General features: G+C 39.6%; 1 protein-coding gene across 2 annotated transcripts in view; it reads right to left on the reverse strand.

The window, feature by feature from the left end:
- Positions 1 to 14838, reverse strand: part of CCDC7 (coiled-coil domain containing 7) — a 324264-nt gene that overhangs the window by 93561 nt on the left and 215865 nt on the right. For both annotated transcript variants that reach the window (XR_014242606.1, XM_082385250.1), the window contains one exon: positions 784 to 894. Coding sequence is in view for 1 of the 2 variants with exons in the window: in XM_082385250.1 (XP_082241376.1) it covers positions 784 to 894 (111 nt within the window). In the remaining variant the exon portion in view is untranslated. The remainder of the gene's footprint in view (positions 1 to 783; positions 895 to 14838) is intronic.

Genomic DNA, 14838 nt, shown 5'->3' on the forward strand with positions numbered 1-14838 from the left:
GTCACTCTGCAGCCTCACATGGGGCAACATGACTGAGCCATTAACACAGACAAGGTACCAGGATCTATCATCCAAGTGAAATTCCTAGGCATGATCTGGAAAGGGTGACAACATCCTATTCCAGAGGAGATGATTGCCAATATTTGATCCTCTCAACTCCCCCAAATAAAAAAGAAGATCCAGCAATTGGTCGTACTTTTCTGGTACTGGCACTTTCCACGCAGGGAACTTGATGGCACCTATCTATGAGGTTACCAAGAAGACCTTGCCCTGTGTGGGGCCCGATTAACAGAATACCCTGGTGCGGGGGCGGGAGTCTCTAGCAAGCCTCCCAGGCTGCCCTTCCCCTAAGCCTCTCTGATTCCTATTTGCTGTTTTAGCTACAGATCTCAAAAACTTCTCGGTTTGTCAGTTGGAGCCTATGGCAGAATGGCCCTGATACTGGTCAGAAGTGCCCACTGGGCATAATTTCCTGGAACCTGTAATCTCCCAGAATCATCTAAAAGGCACACACACTTTGAGATACTATTGAACAGCTATTGGTCCTTGGTGGATACTGAGTGCATGTCCTATGGCTGTTAAATAATCTTATGACTAGAAATTCCAATCTGAAGGTATTAACACTTTTGATTTTGTTCTCTAGTTATGTTAGGGCATTCAGTTTAGGTCATTTATTTTTACTTCTATAAAATATACACTCAAATACATATTCATGAACCAAAGAAAAAAGACCTTCTGATGAGTTTAAAATAATTTAAAGTTACCCATAATTATTATACTTACTATGACTCCTCTCCTTTCTGTAAGGTATTTGTTTCTCTACTTGCATTTGGGGTTTTGACACTGAATCTTGATTTACAAGCATAAGATTTTCACCCAGTACTCCAATATGACCTACGTAAAGAGATCCATTTAGTCCACTAAATGGGAAAACAGATCCATTGTGAAATCTCTAGATTTCAAATTTATAACAAGTGTACAGTAGCATTTTCTCTCATTTTTAAAGTTATCAATGAATTGCCATAAATGTTAGGTCTTACATGAAAATAAGAAAAGTTTTAATGGGTGCTACTGAAACTGTCTTGTTATTTCATAGATATTTTGAGGAATCAAATATATTTCATACTAATCTCTACTTTTGGGGTATGTATACATTACATAAATATACAATAGTAGATGAAACAATAAAAATACATATGTACAAGGTTATTCATTACAGTATTATTTGTAATTGCAAAATATTTTAAACCACCTAAATGTTCAAGAACAGGATACTGGTTGAATAAACCAAGGTGTATACAATAAATTATGGTATAGTATAAACTATGGTATATAATGTGGTACTATTTTACATATTTATGTAAAAATTTTAAAAAGATTTTTATAAACTACAGGGAGGAATTTCTAGGAGGTCATGTTAAGTGGAAAAAAAATTTTAAAGGGTATCTAGTACGCTAACTTTTGGTTCAGAAAGCAGTAATTGGAAGAAATGAGAAATAGAGAGATATTAACTTTACAAGATGAAGCACAGAAAAGATAAGCAAAAAAATCATGTAGTTGGTTACCTCCCAGAAGACAGGGTGGGAGAGAGGACTGGGGAATGCATGGGAAGGACTGGGGAAGAAATGACACTCTTAAGTATACCTTTGGTATATTATTTACTTCTGGAAGTAGGTCAATGTTCCATACATTCCAAAAATAAAACGAAATCAACAAGGATAAGAAGAGGAAAAGAAAAAACATAATGAAATGAACCTACTGAAGGGTTAAAAAAAAAGCTGATTCAAATTAGTCATAAATAGTGTTTGAAACATACCCTCAGTCTTGGGCAAGAGTATGGGGGAAAGACAGAAAGCAAATCACTAAATCTTCCTAGTAGGCTTTTTTTTAGTGGTATGTGCTAAGTAATTCTGTAACAAGGGTTGAAGCATTGTAGGGTTGAGCAAATACATAAATCTGCTGATGTTTTAAGAGTCAGGATTAACACCCTGGAAGAAAGGACATACACATATGAAATGGAGGAAGGCAAGAAGGAGACCTGAGGGACTAGAACTGAAGGTGTTTGAGAGTCCGCATGATTTCTAAAATATATGTGTACATAACATATGCATATATAGGTGCACATGCACATGCATGTGTGTATGAATATATGTACATGTGTGTAAAAACTAAGGAGTGTGGGGGATTAACCAAGATGGCGGAGTAGAAGGATGTGCTCTCACTCCCTCTTGCGAGAGCACCAGAATCACAACTGGCTGCTGGACAATCATTGACAGGAAGACCCTGGACTTCACCAAGGAGGATACCCCACGTCCAAGGACAGAGGAGAAGCCACAGTGAGACGGTAGGAGGGGCGCAATCAGAGTAAAATCAAATCCCATAACTGCTGGGTGGGTGACTCACAGACTGGTGAACACTTATACCACAGAAGTCCACCCACTGGAGTGAAGGTTCTGAGCCCCACGTCAGGCTTCCCAACCTGGGGGTCTGGCAACGAGAGGAGGAATTCCTAGAGAATCAGACTTTGAAGCCTAGTGGGAATTGACTGCAGGACTTCTACAGGACTGGGGGAAACAGAGACCCCACTCTTGGAGGGCACACACAAAGTAGTGTGTGCATCGGGACCCAGGGGAAGGAGCAGTGACCCTGGGGGAGACTGAACCAGACCTACCTGCTGGTGTTGGGGGGTCTCCTGCAGAGGCGGGAGGTGGCTCTGTATCACCGTGGGGACAAGGACACTGGCAGCGGAGGTTCTGGGAAGTGCTCCTTGGCGTGAGCCCTCCCAGAGTCTGCCATTAACCACACCAAAGAGCCCAGGTAGGCTCCAGTGTTGGGTTGCCTCAGGCCAAACAACCAACAGGGAGGGAACCCAGCCCCACCCATCAACAGTCAAGTGGATTAAGGTTTTACTGAGCTCTGCCCACCAGAGCAACAGTCAGCTCTACCCACCACCAGTCCCTCCCATCAAGCCTCCTAGATAGCCTCATCCACCAGAGGGCAGAGAGCAGAAGCAAGAAGAACTACAATCCTGCAGCCTGTGGAACAAAAACCACAGTTACAGAAAGATAGACAAGATGAAAAGGCAGAGGGCTATGTACCAGATGAAGGAACAAGAAAAACCCCCTGAAAAACAACTAAATGAAGTGGAGATACGCAACCTTCCAGAAAAAGAATTCAGAATAATGATAGTGAAGGTGATCCAGGACCTCGGAATAAGAATGGAGGCAAAGATTGAGAAGTTGCAAGAAATGATTAACAAAGACCTAGAAGAATTAAAGAAGAAACAAACAGAGATGACCAATACAATAACTGAAATGAAAACTACACTAGAAGGAATCAATAGCAGAATAACTGAGGCAGAAGAACGGATAGGTGACCTGGAAGACAGAATGGTGGAATTCACTGCTGTGGAAGAGACTAAAGAAAAAAGAATGAAAAGAAATGAAGACAGCCTAAGAGACCTCTGGGACAACATTAAACGCAACAACATTCACATTATAGGGGTCTCAGAAGGAGAAGAGAGAGAGAAAGGACCAGAGAAAATATTTGAAGAGATTATAGTCGAAAACTTCCCTAACATGGGAAAGGAAATAGCCACCCAAATCCAGGAAGTGCAGAGAGTCTCATACAGGATAAACCCAAGGAGAAACACGCTGAGACACATAGTAATCAAATTGGCAAAAATCAAAGACAAAGAAAAATTATTGAAAGCAGCAAGGGAAAAATGACAAATAACATACAAGGGAACTCCCATAAGGTTAACAGCTGATTTCTCAGCAGAAACTCTACAAGCCAGAAGGGAGTGGCATGATATACTTAAAGTGATGAAAGGGAAGAACCTACAACCAAGATTACTCTACCCGGCAAGGATCTCATTTAGATTTGATGGAGAAATCAAAAGCTTTACAGACAAGCAAAAGCTACGAGAATTCAGCACCACCAAACCAGCTCTACAACAAATGCTAAAGGAACTTCTCTAAGTGAGAAACACAAGAGAAGAAAAGGACCTACAAAAACAAACCCAAAACAATTAAGAAAATGGTCATAGGAACATACATATCGATAATTACCTTAAACGTGAATGGATTAAATGCCCCAATCAAAAGACATAGACTGGCTGAATGGATACAAAAACAAGACTCATATATATGCTGTCTACAAGAGACCTGCTTTAGACCTAGGGACACATACAGACTGAAAGTGAGGGGATGGAAAAAGATATTCCATGCAAATGGAAATCAAAAGAAAGCTGGAGTAGCTATACTCATATCAGATAAAATAGACTTTAAAATAAAGAATGTTACAAGAGACAAGGAAGGACACTACATAATGATCAAGGGATCAATCCAAGAAGAAGATATAACAATTATAAATATATATGCACCTAACATAGGAGCACTTCAATACATAAGGCAACTGCTAACAGCTATAAAAGAGGAAATCGACAGTAACACAATAATAGTGGGGGACTTTAACACCTCACTTACACCAATGGACAGATCATCCAAAATGAAAATAAATAAGGAAACAGAAGCTTTAAATGACACAATAGACCAGTTAGATTTAATTGATATATATAGGACATTCCATCCAAAAACAGCAGATTACACGTTCTTCTCAAGTGCGCACGGAACATTCTCCAGGATAGATCACATCTTGGGTCACAAATCAAGCCTCAGTAAATTTAAGAAAATTGAAATCATATCAAGCATCTTTTCTGACCACAGCGCTATGAGATTAGAAATGAATTACAGGGAAAAGAACGTAAAAAAGACAAACACATGGAGGCTAAACAATACGTTACTAAATAACCAAGAGATCACTGAAGAAATCAAAGAGGAAATCAAAAAATACCTAGAGACAGATGACAATGAAAACACGACGACCCAAAACCTATGGGATGCAGCAAAAGCAGTTCTAAAGGGAAGTTTATAGCTATACAAGCCTACCTCAAGAAACAAGAAAACTCTCAAATAAACAATCTAACCTTACACCTAAAGAAACTAGAGAAAGAAGAACAAACAAAACCCAAAGTTAGCAGAAGGAAAGAAATCATAAAGATCAGAGCAGAAATAAATGAAATAGAAACAAAGAAAACAATAGCAAAGATCAATAAAACTAAAAGTTGGTTCTTTGCAAAGATAAACAAAATTGATAAGCCATTAGCCAGACTCATCAAGAAAAAGAGGGAGAGGACTCAAATCAATAAAATCAGAAATGAAAAAGGAGAAATTACAACAGACACCGCAGAAATACAAAGCATCCTAAGAGACTACTACAAGCAACTTTATGCCAATAAAATGGACAACCTGGAAGAAATGGACAAATTTTTAGAAAGGTATAACCTTCCACGACTGAACCAGGAAGAAACAGAAAATATGAACAGACCAATCACAATGAAATTGAAACTGTGATTAAAAATCTTCCAACAAACAAAAGCCCAGGACCGGATGGCTTCACAGGTGAATTCTATCAAACATTTAGAGAAGAGCTAACACCTATCCTTCTCAAACTCTTCCAAAAAATTGCAGAGGAAGGAACACTCCCAAACTCATTCTATGAGGCCACCATCACCCTGATACCAAAACCAGACAAAGACACTACAAAAAAAGAAAATTACAGACCAATATCACTGATGAATATAGATGCAAAAATCCTCAACACAATACTAGCAAACAGAATCCAACAACACATTAAAAGGATCATACACCACGATCAAGTGGGATTTATCCCAGGGATGCAAGGATTCTTCAATATACGCAAATCAATCAATGTGATACACCATATTAACAAATTGAAGAATAAAAACCATATGATCATCTCAATAGATGCAGAAAAAGCTTTTGACAAAATTCAACACCCATTTATGATACAAACTCTCCAGAAAGTGGGCATAGAGGGAACCTACCTCAACATAATAAAGGCCATGTATGACAAACCCACAGCAAACTTCATTCTCAATGGTGAAAAACTGAAAGCATTTCCTCTAAGATCAGGAACGAGACAAGGATGTCCACTCTCACCACTATTATTCAACATAGTTCTGGAAGTCCTAGCCACGGCAATCAGAGAAGAAAAAGAAATAAAAGGAATACAAATTGGAAAAGAAGAAGTAAAACTGTCACTGTTTGCGGATGACATGATACTATACATAGAGAATCCTAAAACTGCCACCAGAAAACTGCTAGAGCTAATTAATGAATATGGTAAAGTTGCAGGATACAAAATTAATGCACAGAAATCTCTTGCATTCCTATACACTAATGATGAAAAATCTGAAAGAGAAATTATGGAAACACTCCCATTTACCATTGCAACAAAAAGAATAAAATACCTAGGAATAAACCTACCTAGGGAGACAAAAGACCTGTATGCAGAAAACTATAAGACACTGATGAAAGAAATTAAAGATGATACCAACAGATGGAGAGATATACCATGTTCTTGGATTGGAAGAATCAACATTGTGAAAATGAGTATACTACCCAAAGCAATATACAGATTCAATGCAATCCCTATCAAATTACCAATGGCATTTTTTACGGAGCTAGAACAAATCATCTTAAAATTTGTATGGAGTCACAAAAGACCCCGAATAGCCAAAGCAGTCTTGAGGGAAAAAAATGGAGCTGGAGGAATCAGACTCCCTGACTTCAGACTATACTACAAAGCTACAGTAATCAAGACAATATAGTACTGGCACAAAAACAGAAACATAGATCAATGGAACAAGATAGAAAGCCCAGAGATTAACCCACGCACCTATGGCCAACTAATCTATGACAAAGGAGGCAAAGATATACAATGGAGAAAAGACAGTCTCTTCAATAAGTGGTGCTGGGAAAACTGGACAGCTACATGTAAAAGAATGAAATTAGAATACTCCCTAACACTATACACAAAAATAAACTCAAAATGGATTAGAGACCTAAATATAAGACTGGACACTATAAAACTCTTAGAGGAAAACATAGGAAGAACACTCTGACATAAATCACAGCAAGATCTTTTTTGATCCACCTCCTAGAGTAATGGAAATAAAAACAAAAAGAAACAAATGAGACCTAATGAAACTTAAAAGCTTTTGCGAAGCAAAGGAAACCATAAACAAGACGAAAAGACAACCCTCAGAATGGGAGAAAATATTTGCAAACGAATCAACGGACAAAGGATTAATCGCCAAAATATATAAACAGCTCATTCAGCTCAATATTAAAGAAACAAACACCCCAATCCAAAAATGGGCAGAAGACCTAAATAGACATTTCTCCAAAGAAGACATACAGACGGCCACGAAGCACATGAAAAGATGCTCAACATCACTAATTATTAGAGAAATGCAAATCAAAACTACAATGAGGTATCACCTCACTCCTGTTAGAATGGGCATCATCAGAAAATCTACAAACAACAAATGCTGGAGAGGGTGTGGAGAAAAGCGAACCCTCCTGCACTGTTGGTGGGAATGTAAATTGATACCGCCACTATGGAGAACAATATGGAGGGTCCTTAAAAAACTAAAAATAGAATTACCATATGACCCAGCAATCCCACTACTGGGCATATACCCAGAGAAAACCGTAATTCAAAAAGACACATGCACCCCAATGTTCATTGCAGCACTATTTACAATAGCCAGGTCATGGAAGCAACCTAAATGCCCATCAACAGACGAATGGATAAAGAAGTTGTGGTACATATATATAATGGAATATTACTCAGCCATAAAAAGGAACGAAATTGAGTCATTTGTTGAGAAGTGGATGGATCTAGAGACTGTCATACAGAGTGAAGTAAGTCAGAAAGAGAAAAACAAATATCGTATATTAATGCATGTATGTGGAACCTAGAAAAATGGTACAGATGAGCCGGTTTGCAGGGCAGAAGTTGAGACACAGATGTAGAGAATGGACATATGGACACCAAGGGGGGAAAACTGCAGTGGGGTGGGGATGGTGGTGTCCTGAATTGGGCGATTGGGATTGACGTGTATACACTGATGTGTATAAAATTGATGCCTAATAAGAACCTGCAGTATAAACAAACAAACAAACAAAACAACTAATACTAAAGTTTCATTGGGTTATTTGTATGGAAATATGTTAATATAAATGTTTCAGACATTACATGAAATTTCTAAAAATCTTATATGTTCTGGTATAATGTTATAAGTAATAATCCTAGTTATTACTTTAAAATGTATATCTCAGAAATAACTAATTTTCTTGTCAACTGCATTATTATGAACTTTCATCAAATCTTTAACCGTGGTCATTTTTAAGTCTTTTGTCATTTACAGACAGTTCTGGGTGTACTCTGATGCTTTTGCAGATATGTTCCTATAAAACGGTTTCATCTTCAAGAAATTCATGGAAAAGACTCTGACAAGTACAGGTTTCTGGTAACTGACTGTACTGCTGAACTGAATGAATAAGCATTTTCAGAACTCTAATGAAAAACTGATGAACTCAAAAAAGTGCTAACAAAAGATCAAGATGAAAAAAAAAATTTAATTACATGGGACTGAGTGAACTGATGAGGATGAGTATAATTTTTGTGACTTTCTGTCTGAATTAAAAAAAAAAAAATCCCACAAGGACTCAGAGGCAAAGAATATACAAATCAATTTTCACTGAAAAGTAAAGGAGCTGTTACAGTGGAGGATTACTGGACTGAATGTCAATATTATGATATAGTATGAGTGTGTTTCAGGTTTGGTAATTGCAATCATTGTTGCTTTTGTTGTGGTCATCCATGTACAATGCTTGGTGTCAGTCTATTTATCTCTTGTAAAAATAAAATACAGTGTGTGTGTGTGTGTGTGAAAAAAAACCAAAACAAAACAAAACTAAGGAGTGTGGATCCAAGTAAAAATCCTATGTGTCATCTTACCTGGCAGTTACCATGGGAGAAAGCTTCCTACCCACACTAGACCGACTGCACAGCCAGTATATTCATGGGTTCAGGCCCCTCCAGGCCAACCACAGTCTTACACAGCCCCAGTTAAGGGCTCAAATGAGGCACTGTTCTGTTCAGGTGACTCTGCTTTGACAACCTTACTGGGGAGCCTTGAAGACAATTTTCTCCTATCTGACTCAGTTTTCACTACTTTTCCACTCCTAGCCCTTCCTGCATTCCCTACCTCCTGGGTCCATAAAATGGCAAGAGCCTTTAGTTTAGGGCTCCTTTGGCAATGAAACCAACCATTTCTGATAAAACATCTCTTACCTGGGGCCTTCAGTGGGGAAAAATGGAATAATAAAGCTGGGACCTTTCCTGTTTAGACTTGTACTTATGCTATCACAGTAATCGAATAAAGGTGTAATTGTTACTTTCAGTTTGGCTTGTTATAATTGACCAACTCAACAACTGGCAGTGCTTTCTCTGACAAATTGGTGCAGTGAGCAGGGTGGATAGTACAGGCACACCTTGGAGATGTCACGGGTTCAGTTCCAGACCCCCGCAACAAAGCGAATATTGCAATAAAGTGAGTCATATGAATTTTTTGGTTTCCCAGTGCATATATAAAAGCTATGTTTACATGATACAGTAGTCTATTAATTGTGCAATAGCATTATGTCTAAAAAAAACAATGTACGTATCTTATTTTAAAAATACTTTATTGCTACAAAATGCTAGCCATCATCTGAGCCTTCAGCTACTCCTGATCTTTTTGCTGGTGGAGGGTCTTGCCTCGATGTTGATGGCTGCTGGCTGATCAGGGTGGTGGTTGCTGAAGGCTGGGGTGGCTGTGGCAATTTCTTAAAATAAGACCACAGTGAAGTATGGCTCATTGGTTGACTCTTCTTTTCATGAATGATTTCTCTGTAGCATGCAATGCTGTTTGACAGCATGCAGAACTTCTTTCAAACTTGGAGTCAATCCTCTCAAAACATGCTGCTGCTTTATCAACTAAGTTCATATAATATTCTAAATCCCTTGTTGTCATTCCAACAACCTTCACATCATCTTCACCAGGAGTAGATTCCATCTCAAGAAACCACTTTCTTTGCTCAACCATAAGAAGCAACTCTTCATTCATTAAAATCTTGTCATGAGATTTTAGCAATTCAGTTGCATCTTCAGTCTCTACTTCTAATTCTAGTTTTCTTGCTATTTCCACCACATCTGTAGTTACTTCCTCCACTGAAGTCTTGAATTCTTCAAAGTCATCCATGAGGGCTGGAATCAACTCCTTCCAAACTTCTCTTAATGTTGACATTTTGACCTCTTCCCAAGAATCATGAATGTTCTTAATGGCATCTAGAGTGGTGAATCCTTTCCAGAGGTTTTCAATTTACTTTGCCCAGATCCATCAGAGGAATCACTATCTATGGCAGCTATAGCTTTACAAAATGTACTTCTTAAATAATAAGAGTTGAAAATAGAAATTACTCCTTGATCCATGGGCTGCAGGATGGATGTTGTGTTAGCAGGCATGAAAACATTAATCCTGTTGTACAGGTCCAGAAGAGTTCTTGGGTGACCAGGTGCATTATCAGTGAGCAGTAATATTTTGAAAGAAAACTTTTTTTCTAAGCAGTAGGTCTCAACAGTGGGCTTAAAATATGCAGTAAACCATTTTGCAAACAGATGTGCTATTATCTGGACTTTGTTGTTCATTTACAGATCACAGGCAGAGTAGATTTAGCATAATTCTTAAGGGCCTTAGGATTTTCAGAATGATAAATGAGCATTGGCTTCAACTCCAAGTTACCAGCTGCATTAGCCCCTAACAAGAGTCAGCCTGTACTTTGAAGTTTTGAAGACAGGCATTGACTTCTCCTCTCTAACTCTGAAAGTCCTAGATGGCATCTTCTTCCAATAGGGGGCCGTTTCATCTACATTGAAAATCTGATGTTTAGTGTAGCCACCTTCATTAATTATCTTAGCTAGATCTCCTGGGTAACTTGCTGCAGCTTCTACGTCAGCACTTGCTGCTTCCCCTTGCACTTTTGTGTTATGGAGATGGCTTCTTTCCTTAAACATCATGAGCCAACTTCTGCTAGCTTCAAACTTTTCTTCTGTAGCTTCCTCACCTCTCTCGGCCTTCACAGAATTGACGAGAGTTAGGGCCTTGCTCTGGATTAGGCTTTCGCTTAAGCAAATGTTGTAGCTGGTTTCATCTTCTGTCCAGAACACTGAAATTTTATCCGTATCAGCAATAAGGCTGTCTCGCTTTCCTATCATTTGTGTGTTCACTGGAGTAGCACTTTTAGTTTCCTTCAAGAACTTTTCCTTTGCATTCACAACTTGGCTATAGTTTGGAGCAAGAGGTCTAGCTTTTGGCCTATCTCGGCTTTCAACATGCCCTCCTCACTTAGCGTAATCATTTCTAGCTTTTGATTTAAACTAACATGCAACTCCTCCTTTCAGTTGAACATACAGAGGCCATGGTAGGGTTATTAATTGGCCTAATTTCAATATTGTTCTGTCTGAGGAAATAGGGAGGCTGGAGGAGAGGGAGAGAGATGGTGGAGCAGTCAGAACACACATAACGTTTATCGATTAAGTTTGCCATCTATATGCGTGTGGTTCGTGGTGTCCCAAAACAACTACAATAATAACATCAAAGGTCACTGATCACAGATCACCATAACAAATATAATAATAATGAAAAAGTTTGAATATTGTAAGAATTACCAAAATGTGACACAGAGACATGAGGTGAGCAAACGCTTTTGGAAAAATGGCACCGATAGACTTGCTTGATGCAAGGTTGCCACAATCCTTCAATTCGTAAAAAATGCAGTATCTGCGAAATGCAGTAAAATGAGGTGTGCCTGTAAAGCACAGTGCCTTTCTAGGAAAGCAAAACTCTGAAGATCCCATGGGGCACTTTTGAGAGGTGTTAGAGAGGTCCATCAGACACTCTCAAGTGATACTAGTGGATCACATGCAAGAGCCTGAGAGTTCCATGGGTGCTTTATCAGTCATGCTAATGTGTCTCAAAAAGTACTAGTGGACCCTGGGGTTTCTTTGGGGAGGGCTAGTGACTTTTTACATAAGCTTTTCAGGTATAAGAGGGAACAGCGGTCCTTCCCTTTAGTTTCCACCCCCTTGCCCAAACTTGACTCAACTCCATGAGTCAAATTACAGATCCAAAGGAGACACTCATAGGAAAGCTAGGGAAGCAATTTGCTAGCTACTGATGGGAACAAAATTCGTTCCTCCAGTGATGGGAACAAAATTTGTCAGAGACCCTGAATTGCATCCCAATACTACTGTTAACTGTAAGCATGTCCCTGGCACCAAAAGACAGCCTAAAACAAGTGAATTTTTGTTGGGACTTATGCCTAAAATGTAAAATAATGAAGAGCCTTTTGGGATCACTTCACCCCAGCAATCTGAAGCTCTCAGAGACTTGGGTAGTTTGCCTCCAAGATGGAGGAGGCAATCTTGTTTTACTTAGTAAGTAAGAGAATGGTACCTCTGGTATGTGACCCCCACTTTCAGAGTACAAAACAGCAGCTACTTTGCCTAAAGAAGAAGATGGCACTGGGATGAAAGGATACAAGCACTCAAGATCATTTACATCCTCAGCTGGGTATTATTTGGGTTCTGAGAGATTTGACCCGTGCACCATGAGTTCCTTGCCACTAAACGGCATGGCTGAATTATACTTCCAGTGGATACAGTTTCCTTGTGAGCCACCCTAGTGGTGTCTTAGATGTACAGATGTGGGGTGAGAACAATAGATGATGAGACTGTCAACAAGGCTCAGATTTCCAGGTTTGTTCATGTTAACTTCTTCTGGTTATTGAGCCCAATTAAACCTCCTCACAAGGCCACATTGATCATTCTGTGACAATCCAGATCTTCACTGACAAATCACTGAGTTAAAAAAATGTGGCTACTGCCCAGAAGGCAAAGACCGACCAGTAGAAAGAGCAATGTAAAAATGGTAAGCCTGTTCTCCCTCTTAGACCATTTGGGCTAGATCCTTCCCAAAGAGATCTCTGGATCTAGGTTACTTAACAAAAGCTTCCCAGAGAGGAGACTGATGGACTTTCCCACCAAGAACTTATGGTCACAGAGTGAGTGGGCCATGGGATCCACTAGGCTGCTCCACTAGAGTCTGCAAGGCCATGGCCTTACGATTAATACAAGTGCTATTCCCTCTGCTCCTCCCAGTGAACCTGGGGGTAAGGGTGGGGAATTAAAAACCCCTATTAACTTTTAACCAAGTTTTTCAGCTTTTAAAAATAAATAAGACTAGCGGTTGGGCCAAGGTTTCTATGTCTCTAGTGGGGAACAATGGTCCTATATCAGGTTAAGAGTTCAATGGGGAGCTAGGGGAGAACTGCATTTATTGGGTCTCCTGGATACTGGTGCATAGTTAACTGTGCCCTCCACAATCCCTGACACTACAATGAGGGGGTTATAGGTTAAATTGTTCCCACTTCCCCTCTACCAAGAGGGAATTCTTATCCCACAGTACCTTAGAATGTGACCTCATTTAGAAATAGGGTCTTTACAGAGGTAATCAAGTTAAAATGAGGTTATTAGAGTGGGTCCTAGTCCTTATAAAAATGGGAAATCTGAGCACAGAGACAGACAAACATATGGGGAGAGCACCTTGTGAAGATGAAGGCATAGATCAGGGTGATGAATCTACAAGCCAAGGAATGTCAAATATTGCCAGAAAACCACCAGAAGATAGGACAGAGCCAAAAAACAGTTTTTTTGCTCGAGTCCTCAGAAGAAAACAACCCTACCAATATCTAATACCAGACTTCTGCCATCCTGATTGTAGGACAATATTTTTTTAAGCCATTCAGTTTGTGGTCCTTTGTTATAGCAGTCCAAGCAAACTCATATAGATTTCTGGTACTGGGAAGTGGGCTACTGCTGTAAAAAAATACTTCAAAATGTTGAAGCCAAAGAACACCAAATATTGCCAGCAAACCACCAAAAGCTAGAACAGAAGTATTGAACAGATTATCAATAATAATCCCTCAGAAGTAACCATCCCTGCTGACACCCTGATATCAGACTTCTAGCCTCCAGAACTCTGAGACAATAAATTTCTGTGTTTTAAGTCAATGAGTTTGTGGTACTTTGTTATAGCAGTGCTAGGAATCTAATACAAAGAAGAAACAAACAATGCTCTCTGGTTTTGAGTCTCAGTCCAACACCACCAGAACCTTTATCAGATACAACTATAAGTGGGCCCCACTGGAGCATTACAATTGTTATGGCCACCACTGTAATGGCTCCCACTATTGAATATATATTGGTACAGATGTACTGTCTAAGTGTATCCCTGCTTGAATTCACTCCAAAGTCCTGAAGGTAGTTGCTGCAGTTAGGGACATTTTATGGCATGTGGGGACCATAAACCTACCCTCCTAACACTGTGCAGTTCTACTGTTTACCAGTAAAGTATCAATGGACTAGCAGAGAAAAGATACAGCTATCCTAACTGCTGAGCTTAATGGAGCCACAGTTTTCTGAGACTAATTCTCCATTCAGTAGCCCTGTTTGACTTGTGCGCCTGGCCTCAGTCGTGTAGAGACTCAACTGATCGTGGCTCAGTGCTGTAGTGCAGCCCTGGGCACTGGCACTAACTGACTTTGGGACCGTCACAGAGGCTGCTGCCCAAGATGAAGAAGCTTGGTGAGCTGCAACTGACACCTCAAACTCCCTCTTCAGTATCACTGTCCACACAGATGATCAGAATAGGCATAGATACAGGAATAGGTATAGGTATACATATAAAAACTGGGGAGAGTCTGACTCCAGGCCAAAATTCTATGTGTGATCTTTCAGGCTCAATCATGGACAATTACAGAGGCCTTCTCTGGCAGCTGTCATGGGGAAAAACTTCACACCGCG

Source organism: Balaenoptera borealis, assembly GCF_965194805.1.
Source record: "Balaenoptera borealis genome assembly, chromosome: 3".
NCBI lineage: Eukaryota > Metazoa > Chordata > Mammalia > Artiodactyla > Balaenopteridae > Balaenoptera > Balaenoptera borealis.